The following is a 17,282-nucleotide window of genomic DNA, read 5'->3' as shown; positions in this document are numbered from 1 at the left end:
TCTCCTTCCCCCGTTGTTGTCCTCTCTTCCCCTTTTCTTTGAAATACCTCAGTTCAACTTCAAATCATTTGTTTAACACAGCTGCAGCAAGATTTAACAGAATTAGCAAGAACTATATCCCATGCCTCAGGAGCTGGCTGGAAATTCCCTGCATGGATTAGAGAGCAGCAAGAGAAAGGACAGAGGATAAAGGACAGCTGCCAGAATTGTTCCGTTGCACTAAAAAGCAAAGGGGCACACACAAACAATTCCTGCTGGGAATTACTGTCCAACAATAGCCTGTCTGGCTCCATGGCCAGAGGCCACCACTGCCTTAGATTCATTTTATCATGTGAAAGCAGCAGCTCCCAAGCACAGGCTACTCCCTCAGCCTACAAAAGCATTGCCACAGCTGGGGATATCTCCTCCACTATTAGCAAAAATAAGTATCTTATTTCCTTCTGTATCTATAATATATAAATAGATTATAATTTGTTTTTATTAATGTAGCTAAATATATTCTACAAATAAGTTATTAGGAGAACATCATCCCTACGTCAGCAAGTGCTGTTATAGCCAGTGAAGGAATTCTTTATGAATGGTCCTTTGAAGTACTTTAATTATCAAGCAGCCAATTATGGAAGCCTACGTCGGTTTTTACACTACCAAGAGACTGATTTTTAGACATGATCCACACTTTGCACCTGTTTAGAAGTGAAAAATGTAGCTCTCTTTTTTAAAGATCCCTCTCCTCACATACAAAGCCACTCTTCAGTGACCAGTGCAATCTCCCACTCAACACTGACAACCTGAAGGTACAAACAATTGGCACCAAACCACTCACTCTTCAACAGCAACCCTGAAACTAAAGCAAAGCCAGAGTAACCTCCTACCACACCCTAACTCAGTCCTTATTAGTACAACTCTGACACAAAATCTTCTTACAGGCAAAGACATCTGTAAACCAAGCAAGTGTAAAATGATAAAAAAACCCCAACCCACACTGCATGGAAAAATCCCAAAGGATTAGTGTCAGAAAATATTTGGCAACAAGAGATTGGAAAAAAACATGAAGGTCTAACAGAAGAGTGGCTACACCAGTCACTGCAAGGAAGTTGTTGAAGCAGGTCTGCTGCAGGACGGTTTTGTTATTCAAGCTTTTCATCTCCTTCCTCCACATCCTTCAGACTGAGCACTTCCAGGGATCCTTTCCCTTTTGTCTCACTGCGGATCAGCTCGTCGATCTCCCTGAAGCAGCCTGGGTCAATAAGGCACACCTGGAATGTTCCACATTTCATCAGTCAGCCAAGAATGTTTGAATTGCATCAGCCCCTACCCAAGCCTAACATTCACTTCCATTAAAACAATCCTGGTTAGTCACTGAGGAGGATTTTGAAGAGCTGACAAGCTATGTCTGGCAGCAATCTTTCCACAGACCTCTACAGTTCCAGTTCCCCATGCTGGACATGGCTTTTGCCAGTTGGGATTGCATGGATTCTGATCTGTTCATATGAAGATTTTAATACCAAATTTTGCTTTAGCACACACTGACTTAAAAAAAAAATTAACCACTCTTAAAATCCAGACCCAAGTCACCAAATAAATAACAGTAACATTTCACATACGAGACAAACTTATCAGTGCCGCAGGATCATCACTGCTAAGAGGAATTGCACTGTGCACTCCTCAGCTTGGAGCAGCAACCTCTGGATACCAAATGTTGCTTCCGTGCCCACATCACTAGGATTCTGTGCAATTAAAAATTCCCAACTGCAGTTCTGATTAAGGATCTTTGGTAAGCCTGCAGCTTATCTAAACAACTTCCATCTATGAATTCATCTCCTAGCAAGTGTGCAAGTGTAGTTCAAATCAAATCTGAACCCCAGAGACTGCTTTTTACTTACCATTTCCAGCTGCTCCTGGAAGTCTTCACTCTCAGTAACTTTAATCAGTGGCTTGAGTTTCTCTTTCAGCTTCTTGCCTTCCTTTGCTGGCAGGATAAACCTCAGCCTCATGTGAGCACGTTCAATCTGCATGGTCTCCTTCAGCTGCCTGATCACTTCCAGGGCCTGTTGGACAAGAAAAAGAGCATTTGCACACCTGCTTAAAACCCAGCACCCAGATCCAAATCTTGAACCTTTTCCCCAGCTTCAGAGCCATCTCTCAGTGCTGGTCACTGCTGCTGTGCTGCAGGGAGTATGCTGTCGTGCTCTTTTGACAGATTAACAAGAAAAGGCAGACATCTTGTTGTTTGTGATCACTTTGAACACTTAAAAGCTGTCTGAAATAAAACTAAATAGCTATACTGCAAAATGCCACAAACTCACATGGCTCAGATGCAAACCTGATATACCACCTCAATTAGCATAAATAATAAACCTTTCATTTCTGCTCTAACTGTATCACTATTGGGTTTTTTCCTTTCTTTCTCCCTTCCCTGAATTCTCAGCAAACAAATTGCCTGAGTTTCAGGAGCTGTTTCTCTCCAGCACTCAGCTGCCAGATGGCTGAGTAATCCCTGTGTGGGCCTCAGATCCTGGGGCTCTGCTGATCCCTCTGTGGCTGAGAGCTGGGGAATTACTGGATGGCACCAACTCGGAGCAGGAAACTCACCTGCTGCTTTGTGCTCTTGTTGGGTTTGACAGAGTAGTGAATGTCCTTCATGGCCCTTTCGATGAGGATCACTGTGTAGGGCCGCTTTGTCTCGGGGTTCACACACTTGTCAGCCACGATGGTGGCGATGTCCCGGAACATCTGCTCCAGCTGTGTGTGCCGCTCCTTGTCCGACACCTGCAGCTCCCCTTTGGATAAAATCTGTAAAACAGGGAAATCAGTTAATGAACATTGTAACTTTGTTAAATTTGACAGCTGCTTGAAAGGCTAGGTGAGATTTGAAGTGCAGCAAACAATAAACCAAATTAATAATGTGAATCATTGGAATAGACAGCATTGGAAAGGCTTCAGACAAAAAAACTCACCCCAGAAATACTAAATTGCAGTGAGAGAAGCACAGATTTCACAGAATATCTTGAGTTGGAAAGGACCCCAAACGGCCAAGCCCTGGCCCTGCACAGACACCCCAACAATCCCACCTTGGGCATCCCTGGCAGCTCCTGGAGCTCTGGCAGCCTCGGGGCTGTGCCCATTCCCTGGGGAGCCTGGGCAGTGCCCAGCACCCTCTGGGGAAGAACCTTTCCCTAAAATCCAAACTAAACCTGCCCTGGCACAGCTTCAGCCATTCCCTGGGTCCTGTCCCTGTCACACAGAGCAGAAATGGGAGCTGTCCCTCGGGAGGAGTTGCAGATCCTGATGAGGTCTGACCTCAAGTCTCCTCAGGCTGAACAAACCAAGCGCCCTCAGCTGCTCCTTGCGTAGCCACTCCAGGCCCTTCATCTTCTTTGTAGCTTTCTTTGGCCTCTGACAGCTTTAGATCTTTCTTATATTGCAGCAGCCGAAACTGCCCCAGCACTGGAGGTGAGGCCACCCCAGCCCAGAGCAGAGCAGGACAGTCCCCTCCCCAGCCTGGCTGTTGATGCTGGGCCTGGTGACCTCAGGAGAGAAACGTCCCTACTGGCTGTCAGGGCAATACTGACTCAAGAGATTTACTGAAATCTCATCACCCACAGCAAGTCCACAATTCATATCCCACCAGTAAGGACTAAGAAATTAGAACTGTTACTAACACCTAAATGAACTTTCCAAAGCAAGCAACTGTCCCCTTGCTTTCTCTGCATTCTTAATAACTTACCTTATGTGAAGAACTGTTCGGAGCTGGCTGTGTCCAGACACATCAGTGTGTGCAAGTTGTGTGTTAGACAGAATTCTTTACAGCCACATGCATATACCCAAATTTAAACTATAAAACAGAGCTACTACTCCTTTTTACCCATTTCTTAACAAACAACCCTTTCACCTATAGCAGCATTCTATAAACACCCTTCAGTACAAACTGCGTGACTAAATCTTTTCGCATCTTTTATAGAGCAAAGTGTATGAAACCTACCATCTTACAGATTTCTGTTTGGTCATCTGTTCCAAATGCTTTAACCAGATCTTCCTTCTTCGCCACCTGGCCTTTGGAGACATTAACAAACACCGTGTGTGTCTGCAGGACCTCATCGAGATCTTTCTCCCTAGAGATTGAGACAAATGTAGAAAACTCAGAGTAATCGCAAAATGGTGCCAATGCCATCCCTGCCATGGGCAGGGACACCTTCTACTATCATAGGGTGCTCCAAGCCCCAAAGTCCAATCTGGCCTTGGACACTGCCAGGGATCCAGGGGCAGCCGGTGCGACGGCTCCCCACCCTCACAGGAAACAATTCCTTCCCAATCTACCCATCCCTGCTCTCTGTCAGTTTGAAACCATTGCCCCTTGACTTGGCGTCGCCCGAAGCCCCTCTCCAGCAAAGCAGCAACGCCAGGAGCACAGCTGTGTCCAGCGATCCCGCTGCCGCGGGCTGAATCAGCCCGGCCAGAACTTTTCAGCACGGAGGTGTCGCTGCCCAGGCATGGGCACGGTGCTCCCGTTATCGGCCCCGGGTCAGATCCGGGGAGCGGGGCCGCGCACGATCCCCGGCCCCACAGCCGAGTTCCCACACTGCGGGTTCCCCTCCCACACCCCGACCTTTCCCGGCCCTCACACGGGCTCTTGTTCCGCGTCAATACCGAGTGCCCACACGGGGTACCCGGGTAGGATTCTCTCACACCCGGGTTCCCCACACGGGCCCTTCCCTGGGCCCAACACCGGGCCCGAGCCGCCTCCCCGCCGGCTCCCCAGGCACTCACGCTCCGCTGCGCCAGCCCATGACCTTGTTACGGTAACAGGCAATCTCGAAGCGCTTCCCGGCGCGCCGTGCCCGTACCACGGCCACATTGGTGAGGCGGATCTGGTTGGTGGGGGTGAAGATGGACATGGCGGCGGGCGCCCGCTCCGCCCCCGGCACGGCCCGGCAGTGAATGGCGGCGCGGGCGGAAGGGGCGGGAGCGGCGCATGGCGGCGTGAGGGGAGCCAGGCAGGGAGCGGGGTCAGTGCCGGGACGGGACGATGGCGGCTGTGTGTGAGAGACAGAGAGCCATGACGGGGGGAATAGAATAACCGTGTCTGTGGGGTAATAACTGTGTCCGTGGGGGCAGTTACCGTGAGGGGGCATATAATAACCATGTGTGTGGGGTAATAATGTGTGTATGGGCTAATAACCGTGAGGGGGGATGTAATAAATGTGTGTGTGGGGTAATAATGTGTGTATAGGCTAATAACCGTGTTTGTGGGGTAATAATGCGTGTATGGGCTAATAACCGTGAGGGGGAGATACAATAACCGTGTTTCTGGGGTAATAATGTGTGTATGAGCTAATAACCGTGAGGGGAGGATATAATAACCTCGTGTGGGGGATAATAACGTGTGTATGGGCTAATAACCATATAATGACTATGGGCTAATAAGCAGGGGGGATATGATAACTGTGTGTGTGCAGTTCTAACTGTGAGAGGGTGCTGTGGAGGGAGATGAGGGTAATCACCGTGGGATATTTATTAACCATGAGTGGTGTACAGGGGTAGTAACTCTGTGGTGGGGAGGTTAATAGTTGTGAGGGTGGAAGGATGATAAGTGTGAGAGGCAGGGGAAGGTGGGATAATAACCTTGAGGGATATTTGGGGAGAGAGGGGCATTAACCATGAGAGGAGGAATAACCATGAGGTGGGGTGTGTGTGTGGGGGGGTAGTAACTGTAAGGGGGGGTGTGTAGTTGTGTAGGGAATAATAGCAAGTGTGTGTATATGTGTGTTTTGGAGCTGAAATTCTCTTGAATATATGTAGCATCTATTGCATTTGAGAAAATTGTATAGATGTGAAGGGAATCCCTGTAGCTAGTTTGGGTAAAATTGGGAACACCGGGCTAGTGCTCTTGGCTCTTCTCTTTTGTGAGTCTGTCTCAGTGTTGCTGCTGGAAGAGTGAAGGACATCTCCTTAAGCCTTTGCTCTGCTAACTTGAGTAACAGCCAGTAGGAGTTTCTAGCCTCTTGGAAATACTTGGGTTCTGTGCTCTCAACTGATATCTGCAAAAACAGGATCTAAGCTGCAGATGACAGTAGGAGGGTGTCAGCTGTGCTCCTCAGTCAATAAGTATCACAAACCAGCCTTTTTGGAATGCCTGAATATTCCATATGAAATAGATATTCCCAGACATCACAAGTGTGCATTACTGGCTGTACCCTGGCTTACTGTGCCCTGAATGTTCTGAACCAACCCGAAACATCTCAGTGGTTCCAAATCAAACTACATTTGCATCATAGAATTCTGTGAAAGCATTTCCAATTGCATCCATGTTTCAGTCTGCCCTTGAAACTCTGTTTGTAATCAGTGTGACATCTAATATGTGTAAGCAAGGGTTGTGTTCGGCAGAAAATTCTGTGCATATGATTTCTCCCTTGGACTGTAGCTTTCTCATTCTAGAGAGCTGCATTTGTTTGGTTTGTGTAAAACTAAAGCCATGATCCACTGGATGCTTCACGAGGACTTTTTCCTTTCAGGCATTTGGACAGCACAAGTATTTTCTGCTTATCCTTGTAACAGAGCTGCCTTATCAAGGAAAAGCTCAGTTTCCCTCTGGCAGTATGGAATGCTAGTTTGGAGCTCAGCTGACACGCCTGAGGGGGTGAAGGCTTCTTGATTCAATTTTAGTGCCTTGTCTTGAGCCAGAAGCTGTTTTCTGTAAAGCCTGGGCAATAGCTGGTGATGTGAGGCTGTGGGTACTATGTGTGATTATTTTGTGTGTGCTCGTTCCATATTCACTCTGTAGGAATCTGTGACATTCCAGATTGAGATGTCTCAATGGATACTTGGAGCTACTTCCATACTTGCCTGGTGTCCATATGGCTGCACAGATTTTACATCTATTCTGCTGTTGCTTTTGGGATCAGCCTTTGGATTGTCATTCAGTTCACCACCACCAGAACCAAAAGAAAGGTAACTGAGCCTGTCAGCACTTCTCTCTGAGAAAACCCCAAAAACCTGGATGGAAGTGAGTTAATACTGGATAAAGGTACCTGCTGTGGGCCTGCTGAGGGTGTTGCAAATCACAAATGGAGTTTGGTTATGTGGTTATGATCCTCAGCCTGGATTGTTTGTGTCTGTGTGTCACTAAATGCTCTTGTTGCTCTGACGTTGGGGCAGAGCTCAGCAGGACACTCCTCACACTATTCCTGGGAGAATGTGTCACTCCACGTAAACCCCTCTGCTTCTGCCCACTGTTTGCACCTTCATGTTTTCATGATGCTAATGGCAGGGTCGGGCTGGTTTTGAGATGGGAGGGAATTAGACAACTGAGGAACTGAAAACCTGGTCATGGAGGTGGGTAAAGATCTGCTGCAGGACTTTAGAGGTTGAGCTGGATCCTGTTACCTCCAGGTCCTGGTGTGTTTGTCTGGGTGTGAGAGGAACCAAAATGCTTTGACTGTTGTTGAGAGTGGCCCCAGGATTTGAATTTTAAATGCTCTTGGTTTGACAGCCTTTGGAGAAGGGACTGCATGTGACAGCTCTTTTTCGTAGGGTGAGAAATCCCATGGGAATCCCTCTTCCCCCGAGGGAGCAGCAGACAAATTGGGAAATGGATGTGTCCCCCCTCAGGCACTGGAGGTCCATGTTGCTGGAGTGAAGATTTTCTATGGCTCTCAGACTGGCACAGCAAAGGTATCTGTACTTCTGTTGCACATCTGTGAAGTTGCTTTGAAATATTGTCGTGATCCAGGAACGTCGCTTCTGTGCCCTGGGTACAGATCTGAGAGCTCATCAGCACATTCATTAGCTTGTTACAATCATTGCCCAACATGAAAGATAAGTGAAAAATTAAATAAAAATAACAATTTTCCTCCTCCATTTAAGCAAGGTGTGCACTAGAGATTGATTATAATGCTAAAAGTTCACTCTTGCACTATAATTTTAATTTTCTAGTAAGGCTTCATAGAGAGAAGTGCTGGTTTTGGTGCTTTCTCAAGAAGAAATGTAATTTGTGTGTGTAACTATGAAGTGATTAGTCATTATAATGTTGTAGCTCTTAGCCAGTATAATCTATTTTTGTTTTAATGTGAGGAATTGCAGTGGAAGTGTCCAGGCCTCCTGTGTCATTATTCTTCCTTTCCTAGGAGAAGTCTTGTGGCTGAGCACAGCAGGGCTTGTATGGTTTGAAGTAATGGATAACTTCTTATGTTTCTTTGTTCAGAGATTTGCCAAAGCTCTGGCTGAAGCTGTTACTTCTTTTAATTTGCCTGTGGAAGTCATTAACATGGGAGATTATGATCCAGAAGATGGTTTAGTGGAGGAGGTGGGTATGGCATAAACACCAGTAATAAGTACAGGTTTTTTTCTGGAGTTGTCAAGGCTGTTTCCCTCTTGTGTTTCTCTCCTGTTCTGGAAATCCCCAAAGCTTTGTGTTGATTTGCTTCCCTACCTACGCAAATGTAGCCCATGAGCCCACAGCAGAAAATAGCTAAATTTTGAGAATTTCAAAGCACCAGTTGGACTATAACAGTGACCGTATGAACCAGTTCTGTGACTCAGGGGTGAGCTGGGTGAGAGTGGCTGCCCTAGGAGCCCTGTACGCCTGGGCAAGGTTCAGAACCAGAACAGGAAGGTGGTGATGCTCTGCAGCCTTTAGAAGCTTTTAAGTTAGAAACTCCTTATGAGGTGTATTTATGTGCAGTAATCCTTGATGGGTTTTTCTTCTGTGAATATTGATAGTTGCTGCTTGAGAGTTTCAATTAATCCTAACAAAGTTTTGGTGGGAACTGCATGCTGGGAATTCCTTAGAGTTTCAGTATGAATTGCTGGCATTTGATACTGCCCCTAACACACCTGTAAATGTGAGGTTGAGGAGTTTGAAATATTTATCCATGGAGCACTTCCTTGCTGAAGCAGTTGGGTGAGGAAGCTGCTGATGGGGCTGGATGTCCAGTTTTGTTCTGTCACTGTCCCTGTTCAGCTTGACTTCTCTCTGCTAATTTAAGGTGCTGTGCAGATTGTTCAGCACTCTTGGGATTGTCACCTGCACCATCCCACCCCAAAAGGAGACAGCCTTGTCTTTTGATTTCTCCCAGCTGCCTGGGTGTTATAACTCTTTGCTTTAAAAGAAAGTTCTGGAAAATGCAGTGATTTCTTTTCTCTCCTGCCCCGTTTGTGTGACCAGACGAGCAGCAGGAGCATCTGTGTGTTCCTGGTGGCCACCTACACCGATGGGCAACCCCCGGAGAGTGCAGCCTGGTTCTGCAAGTGGCTGGAAGAGGCAGCCAATGATTTCCGTGTTGGGAAAAGCTTCCTGCAGGGCCTGAGATATGCTGTGTTCGGGCTGGGGAACTCTGCCTATGTGGATCATTACAACACAGTGAGTGTCCCCGAGCTCCCTGCTCGGCTTCTGCTCCCTGAGAGACTCAGCTGCATGAAGTGCATCAAACCTGAATGAGGCTGGTGGTCTGTGTGGGAGTTGCAGCTGTTGTGCTCACTGTGTGAGGCACTGACTTTAGGGCATGGACAGAATCTCAAAGCCATTGAGCTTGGGTAAAACTTCCAAGATCACTGAACCCACCCTATACCTGCACCACCTTGTCCCCAGTCCAGAGCACTGAGTGTCACAACCAGCTCTTCCCTGGGCACCTCCAGGGATGTGGATTCCAAACCTCCCTGGGCAGCCCCTGCCATGGCCTGACCACCCTTTCCATGGGGAAATTCCTGCTGCTGTCCACCCTGACTTCCCCTGGCACAGCCTGAGGCTGTTCCCTCTCCTCCTGTCCCTGGTCCCTGGCATGTGCCATGCAGCTGATTGGCTCTTCCCAGGGCTGATCCTTGCTTTTCTGGTTGGCTTCTTGCACTTGGCCCTGGTTTAATTTCCTTTCCAACCCTTCCTCCTGCCCTAGGTTGGAAGGAGGATGGACAAGTGGCTGTGGATGCTCAGTGCCAGCAGGATCATGACTCGGGCTGAAGGGGACTGTAATGTGGCCCAGAGCAAGCATGGCAGCATCGAGGCTGACTTTGAGGCCTGGAAAGGCAAATTCCTCACTCGGCTCCAGGCACTCTGCAAAGGGGAAAAGAAGCCCTGCAGTGGGAAGTGCAAGAAAGGGAAGTGCAAATCTTCGGGGAAGCAGAGCAAGGAAAGCTCAGACCATGAACATAGGACATCAGAACATGAGAATACTGAGGTACAGCCAAAATCCTTGAGGCCTTATTTTATTTGGAGCACTGTTTGACTTCTGCTTATTCTGGAGCAAGGGGAGAAGAGAGCTGAGATCCCATGGCAATAGCAAGTAGTATGAGCCATCTGAAAGAAGGACCAAAGAATTAGTGATGGACCCAAGCTCGATGGTATTTGTGTGATGAGGGAGCCTTGCTCCTGGCTGGGGACAGATGCTTCAGAGAGCCAGGTTGGGTTCTCAGCAGAGCCTTTGCCTTGTCCCAAGGCCAGGGGGACTATTCAGTTCTGTGTGAGTCATTAACCTGCTTCCACTTCAACCCAGTGAAGCTCAGCTGCTCTGCCTGAATCCAAGGGTTTTCCAAAGGCAGCTGGGGCGTATTACCTGAGCAAGCCCTGTATGTCCTTTGTGTGTGTCTGCCTATAATAATTTCTCTCTTCTGGAGTGTTGACTGATTGCAGATTTTGACTAAGAAATCCTCTCTATTGCTCTCCAGTGCAAGACCCGAGCTGCTATGGCACATTAATCTTCTCTTGAGCCATTTACTGTGGGTTGGATGTTATTGCTGGGTTGAATTTTATAGGAAAGTAAGTGCTTCTTCTGGCTGGTTTTGGGAGTGCTGGCTGCTGCAGGGCAGGAGGAATAAGTCTTGCTGTCAGCAAAGCACTTGGGTTTAAAGGAGTTCAGGGTTCCATATCCATCCTACAGGTGTTTGGTAGGCTATTGCTTGTTTTCAGTGGTCTTTACTGATGAGGAGAGCTCATTTCACTGGTTAGCTTAGTCATACATTTAACAGTGAGATAAATTCTTATTTTTTTCTCTGCTCTCTCCCACAGGCAGAGGAATTGTTTGAAACCAGTAGTGAGGAGGAAGCTGGAGGCACAGATTCTGTCGTTGATGTTGAAGATCTTGGCAATATCATGGGCCACATGAAGAAAGCAAAGGTATTCTTGTCACGGGGGAATGGAATGGTCAGGTCTTGGTCACTGAGCAGCTGGACTGATTAAAATGTAACTGGCTGGATTTGAATCTGTAGGGTTTGGTTAGAGGGAGAGTAAATATGATCTATTGAAAAACCTATCCCCAAAGAGAACATCTTTGGAGGTATGTTGGGTGTAGTCACAGACTGACTCTGGCTTGCTCAGCAAGCACGTACTGCAGTGGTAATCTGTGGCTTCCAGTCTGAGGGAAGATTTATTTGCAGAGCTAACACTGGATCTGGCTGCAAATCTGTGCACTGAGATTTGCAGTCCAGTGCCTGAGCACAGGTCCTGCTCCTGTACTGCCTGTGGTTTGTCACTGAAATGCAGGTGTGTGAGGACAGGGGCAGAGCTGCAGGTGCAGCAGGAGCTGCCAGAGCACCTTGCCTTGCTCACTGCTGCCCTAAGGTGAGGTCTGTGCTTCAGACACTGGGCCTGTCACAGTCCCAGTTCCTGCTCCATCCCAGGCTCTTGCTGGCTCTGTTCCCAGTGGTTCTTTTGGTGTCCCTTTCCTGTGCTCAGTCTGAGCTGGGATGTGTCACACTCAGCTCACTCACACAAAGGACTAGGGACAGGGAACAGCTGCAGGGCCTTGCTGTGCTCCCTGCTCTCTGCTGGCTGAGCAGTTGTTGCTCAGGGTGGAGGTGGCCTGTGATGTGCTCTGAGCCCATCTGCTGACTCCCTTTGCTCTCAATGACCTTTGCATGGTGCTCTCATTGCTCGTGCACCCTTGAGCTGCTGTCCATGCCCTTTTCACCAAACTGACCTCTCTGTAATTACACCTTCCTTACCTTGGATGCATCTGCACTGTGGGGCTTCTCACAGCTCTTTCCAAAATGAGGCCCTGGCGCAGGGTGCCCAGAGCAGCTGTGGCTGCCCCTGGATCCCTGGCAGTGCCCAAGGCCAGGCTAGACAGGGCTTGGAGCAGCCTGGGACAATGGAAGGTGTCCCTGCCTGTGGAAGGGATGTGGAATGAGATGATCTCTGAGGTTCCTGCCAATCCAAACTGCTCTGTGACAATGAAAATACAACAATGTTCCTGGTCTGAGCTGAGGTGGCACTGCTGGGTTACCAGAAGCCAGGCCGTGGCTCACAGGAGGATGTGTGCTTGGAGGGCAGGAGCTTGCAAGGGGAGCAGGGGGATCTCTGTTCCTCTCCTTAGGGAGGGGAAGGAGGTAAATCAAATGCTGTTTGTCACCAGTTCTGTGAGGAGAGGAGCCCCAGTGATGGGGCAAGGTCGGCTGCTGTGGGAGGGCTCTGTCCCGGAGCCGGGATGGGCGTGTGCGCTGCAGCTCGGGAGGGAAGGCTGGGGAACCTTCTGGCTTCCCTTCGGAGGGAGAAAGGACGGCAGGTCCTCATGGAGAGCATTGTTGCTGTCTCCTGTCTCATACGCTCACCACTAGAGGTCAGCGGCCAAAAGGGAACCGCGGGTGCTGCAGCAGCTCCTGGGCGGTGCTTCAGCCCTGCCAGGGCAGTGGTGACAGCCAGCGGTCGTGTGAAGAATTGGGCATTGAGCTTTCCCTGACTTGAGAGAATATCGGGACTGACATCATCATCGGGAGCAGTGTAATCCAGGAAAACCACATATCATAGGCCAGTTTACATATAAAAAGTGAGCACAGCCATAAAATACTTCCTGCTGTTTGCTGGAAGAAGTCAGTGCTGAGGTCAGTGTGGTATGGATTTGTGCACAGGCAGGGAAACTTCACTGCTGTCTGTGCCTTCTGAGGCAGGATCCACTCTGCTTTCTCCTCAGCCTTCCTGGTGCCCTGCTGGAGCAGGGAGAGGCTTGGGTTGGGTGTGCTTGTGTTCTGCAGTAGCTGTGACTGTGCAGATCGGGTTGCTGTGGCTGTGACCCAAGTGACCAGCCTGGTCAGAGGGGCAGCTGCTGTCTGAGCACAGACATTGACCTGGAACCTGCAGCTGTTGATCCTTTGAGCCTTTTCCTTGGAGAAGCTGGCAGAGCTGCTCTTCTGTGAGAGTTGAACACTGCCCTCCTGCAGAGGATTAAATCCTGAAGGGGCAAGTGTTGGTGTGGACATGAGAGCTCACTCTGAGTGTGCATGAGGGCACCTCTATTGAAGTCCCATGCCCTTTCTAGGCTCTGAGTCTGCACTGAGAGGTTTCCTGTACCAGGTGAGTCCTTCTGCCTTTGGCCATTTTAGCTATTTTCCCCCTCCTGGAATGCTGAACTGTGTGAAATGAGTGTGACACTGTTGTTTTACCCTGAGCTAACTTGTTGTCCTGTAGGACTCCTTGCCCTCACAGCCACGTACTCTGGGCTTTGGGATGTGAACTAGTCACACACAGGTGAGCAAGTTGGGGTATCTTGGGTATCTTCAGGGTTTTATCACAGACAGTTCTTCCTCCTCAGAGTTCCTTGGGTCTGGAATCTTCCTGACACTCTCCAGCAGGAGTTCTATGGGTGTCAGTATTGGGTATTCACCCCTGTGCCTATGGGATGTGGAACAGCAGGTTCTGCCTTGTGCATTGTAGTTAATTTGAAATGGTTCAGGGTCCAGCTTTCATCTCTTCTGCATGGATTGGCTCTTATGAGACTCACTAACAGGTAAGGCTGCTGTGCAGGCACAGATAGTCAGGATTCCTTATTGTTCTGCCTTTCCTGGGATGGCAGAGTGAGGCTGTGGAGGTGATGGGATCTAATAAATGCTTGCTCACATATCTACAGGTCATCTTAATTTAATTTTACATCTATCTTTTGTTGTTTGCCTTGACGAAAATCAAGGCTGAGATTTGTCATACAGTTTTCTCCCCCATATTCCGCAGGTTTGTAAGGTATTGTCAAAGGGCTTGAAGCAGGTACTGATATCCTGCAGCCTCTTGGACCAGATGGATTCAGGAGTTCCAGGGGAATGCCAGAGCCTCTCTGCCAGGCTGAATTATAGCTATTACAGACTAAGAGAAGAGATGGATTTTTAGAGAGCTGCTGAGTGTGAGGTTATACAATTCATGGTGATGGTGCCTTCTGCACACTGAGTCTGAGCCCAAACTGACAAAAGGTTGGGTAGATATTGGTGATATATTCAAGTATATTAACTGGTAGCTCATCCAACAGCAAATTCCACATGAGTTTACCAAATCTCATAATATGTGCTGATGGTTTTTAATGCATTTGAGAACGAGGTGGACTTTGAAGTTTTGCAGTTGTGGCACACTTTGGCTGTCCTCCAGAGTTCCTCCCCTGATGTGGCTTTGTCAGGGAAAGTGAACTCTGATGGTGTTTGTGGCCTGCAAGGTGCCATTAATCACAGGCACACGAGTTCTTAGTATGAATTATCTCCCCAGCTGGGAGATCAGTTGAAAGGACAGATCTATCTACACTCATTCCCAGGGAATGGAATGACTTTATTAACCTTCACATTTATGAACTTCAGGCATGAGTAATAGCAATAATAATGTCCTGATTCCTTGTTTGATGGGTTTGGAAGCAATCAAATGAGCATATTTTGTTGATGCAATTTTGAGATTAATGCTCGTGTTTTCTACAACAAGGAGTGTAATGATACTGACAGGTTCATTTGCAATGTAAAGGGAGGGGGAGCACACTGAGAGTTTTCAGGAACCAAACCCTGCCCCAGAGAGTTCAGTTTGTGTCCCTCTGTATCCCTGAGCCCCTCTGGCACTGTTCCCTGAAAAGTCACCCTGATTTAGCCTGTGTAAATCCTACCCCTTGCAGTGTTTCCTGGGAGCCCTTGCAGCCTGGGACTGCTATGGAAGCCCAAACCTTGCAGGCCCTGGGTGAAGGAACTCTTAAGGAAGCTGGGTTTGAGTGGGGCAGTGGGCAATGAGGTATTTAAGGCCTAAGGTTTACAGACCAAGGGTCATATGCAACTTTGTGCTACAGCTGGGAACTTTTTAAAGGAGGAAAGAGTAGTCAGTGATGCATTAACCAAATGAAACAAAATATGGGTGTGTAATTTTCAGTTCAAACTGATGTGGACAATTCCAAAAGCTTCAGCTTTTAGTGGGTGAAGGATTCCTTTATGAAAAATGTGCCCTTATCTGCAGCAGCTGCTCTGAGCCAAATTCTGACCTGTGCTGCTCTGACTCAGAATTCAATGAGCCTACATTTTAAAATGAACTTTAAGAAATTTAATTTAACTTCTTGGGGACTACTTCTGTCATTAACAGCAGGATTTGCCATAGGGACACTTCACCCTTCTTCTTTCCTGAGTTCAAATGTTTTTTCTCTAAACCCTGACTAATGGAAAGGATTACAATTACTAAACAAAATTGCAGGAGATCTTAAGGCTTTTTCTGAGTAAGGCTTGTGAGTGATAAAAGGGGAAAAAAACCCCAAAAATAACCTTAATGTAACCTGTGTCTGGATGTGTAGTCTGTATCGTGTGGTGTGGCAGTGGCTTCCTTGGCAAAGGCATTTGAGAGCTCTGAGTATTTATTTGCAGCCTTTTCCTGACCATGTCCTTTGGTGGAGATAGTCAGGACTGAACCTGCAGCAGCCCAGCCCTCCTGCTCAACATTTCTCACCAGCTTTGTGCTCCATTTCTCTGGTGGTTTTCTTTTTGCTGTGCATTTTTTAAGCTTCCTGCCTGTCTAATAACAGATTTGAGAAGACTTCCCCAAATTATACAAATCAATGCAGTAGAGCCCCTCTGCTCTGGAGCCAGGCTGGAAGAGCTGGGGATGCTCATCTGTAGAAGAGAAGACTCCAGGGAGAGCTCAGAGCCACTTCCAGGGCATAAAGGGACTCCAGGAGAGCTGGAGAGGGACTGGGGACAAAGCATGGAAGGACAGGACACAGGGAATGGCTTCCCTGTGCCAGAGGGCAGGGATGGATGGGATATTGGGCAGGAATTGTTCCTGTGAGGGTGGGCAGGCCCTGGCACAGGGTGCCCAGAGCAGCTGTGGCTGCCCCTGGATCCCTGGCAGTGCCCAAGGCCAGGCTGGACACTGGGGCTTGGAGCAGCCTGGGACAGTGGGAGGTGTCCCTGCCCATGGCAGGGGTGGCACTGGATGGGCTTTAAGGTCCCTTCTAACCCAAAACTATTCCAGTATTCTGTGGTTTTTTTGATCACCTGAAAAATTGCTGTTGAAATGAAGTGTTCCTTTAGTCGTGAACTCTATGGAAAAGAAAGAAATGGAGTGGAGAAGTCTTTACAGAGCCTTAAAAGAGAATCTGCAAAAGATGGCAGGAGTGTGGAAGGATGTGTGCTGCCTGCTCTGTGTGTGAGAGAGCAGAAGAGACTGAATGGAAAATCTTACTGGTTTGAATTTGGGCATTTGGGACACTTGTTAAACTGTGTTAACTGCGTTTCAGTTGGGATTTTTGTAGCACAGAAGAAAGAAATAAAATGTGAAAACATGTCTCAGTTTTCAAGTACAAGCAGTCCCTTTTGGGTGGACACAGACACATTGTTAGTTTTGACTCCTTTGGTGCCTTTGAAAATCAGTCTTGTTCCTGGCTTGTCAAGGAAGTCTCCCAAATCAAACAAACTCTGGCAGGGCCTCTCAGCAGTGTGTGAGTTGGAGCTGTGCTTCAGCAGCACCTTGTAAAAGCTGCCCTACAGCAGAGCAGTGCTGCTGGAGCTCAGTGCAGCACTCTGAACCCCCCTGCAGATCCATTGGAAAGTTGTGACCTGGGAGGTTTCTTGCCCTTGAGGACCTGGGCTGATGTTGAACCTACAAGAAAATGATGTTGGTGGGATCATTTTTGCCTCTGCATTTCATGGGAGATGCTCAGTGCCCTTTCAGGCTGATACACTTGGATGGCAGCATAAATTCTTGTCACTGCTTGTCTGCAGGAATGTGGGATTTAAAATACTGCTGTAAATGTCCAGAAGTCTCAGCACTGACTTTTCAGACAAAAGGAAATGGAAAATTCCCTCCTTGAGGATGGAGTTGCAGGTCTATTTTCCTTTATTTAGGTGGGAGCTGGGACCTGGTGCTTCAGGATAACACCAGGGACCTTCTGTTATCCAGCAGCATAGGGAGGGAGATGTGGATTCCACCTCCTTATTTAAAATTCACAGGGGTTTATACTTAAGGAAAGAAAAGTCCCGTTTCTGAATTTGGGTTTTTTTTTTTTTTTGTATGAGTCAGAACTTCTCAGGGACTTTCCCTGTTTGGAAGGGAACCTACAAGGAGGATGGAGTACCAGGAC

General features: G+C 48.0%; 2 protein-coding genes across 5 annotated transcripts in view; one reads left to right on the top strand and one right to left on the bottom strand.

The window, feature by feature from the left end:
* Positions 1-580: 580 nt before the first annotated feature.
* SBDS (SBDS ribosome maturation factor) lies at positions 581-4,953 on the bottom strand. Its single transcript, XM_014881483.2, has 5 exons — positions 4,768-4,953; positions 3,983-4,112; positions 2,593-2,793; positions 1,884-2,048; positions 581-1,256 (listed from the first exon to the last, which is right to left on the bottom strand). Exons 1-5 carry the CDS (start codon positions 4,893-4,895, stop codon positions 1,128-1,130), a joined length of 753 nt encoding a protein of 250 aa, XP_014736969.1. The 5' UTR covers positions 4,896-4,953; the 3' UTR covers positions 581-1,127.
* LOC106856259 (S-adenosyl-L-methionine-dependent tRNA 4-demethylwyosine synthase TYW1) overlaps positions 4,934-17,282 on the top strand; it is a 95,126-nt gene continuing 82,777 nt past the window's right edge. Inside the window, exons 1-7 of one of the 4 annotated variants that reach the window (XM_088176996.1) lie at positions 4,934-5,006; positions 6,782-6,948; positions 7,531-7,671; positions 8,201-8,302; positions 9,164-9,358; positions 9,888-10,169; positions 10,997-11,104. In XM_088176996.1, the coding sequence (XP_088033122.1) occupies positions 6,814-6,948; positions 7,531-7,671; positions 8,201-8,302; positions 9,164-9,358; positions 9,888-10,169; positions 10,997-11,104 (963 nt within the window). In that variant the 5' untranslated portion in view covers positions 4,934-5,006; positions 6,782-6,813. Of the gene's footprint in view, positions 5,091-6,781; positions 6,949-7,530; positions 7,672-8,200; positions 8,303-9,163; positions 9,359-9,887; positions 10,170-10,996; positions 11,105-17,282 lie in introns of all 4 variants that reach the window. The other 3 variants (XM_088176999.1, XM_088176997.1, XM_088176998.1) reach the window with 3 other exon arrangements.

The sequence above is a fragment of the Sturnus vulgaris genome, chromosome 21, assembly GCF_052056855.1.
Source record: "Sturnus vulgaris isolate bStuVul1 chromosome 21, bStuVul1.hap1, whole genome shotgun sequence".
NCBI classification, from domain to species: Eukaryota; Metazoa; Chordata; class Aves; order Passeriformes; family Sturnidae; genus Sturnus; species Sturnus vulgaris.
The sequence above is the reverse complement of the archived record's forward strand: the minus strand, read 5'-3'. Positions and strand labels throughout refer to the sequence as shown.

Bases quoted from the DNA above. Each gene is read 5' to 3' on its own strand.
- SBDS (XM_014881483.2), bottom strand. From the start codon at position 4,895: ATGTCCATCTTCACCCCCACCAACCAGATCCGCCTCACCAATGTGGCC. The intron at 2,049-2,592 runs GTGAGTTTCCTG...CTTGTCCAACAG, and splicing joins ACAAGAGCACAAAGCAGCAG to GCCCTGGAAGTGATCAGGCA. The intron at 1,257-1,883 runs GTAAGTAAAAAG...GGAACATTCCAG, and splicing joins TCCAGGAGCAGCTGGAAATG to GTGTGCCTTATTGACCCAGG.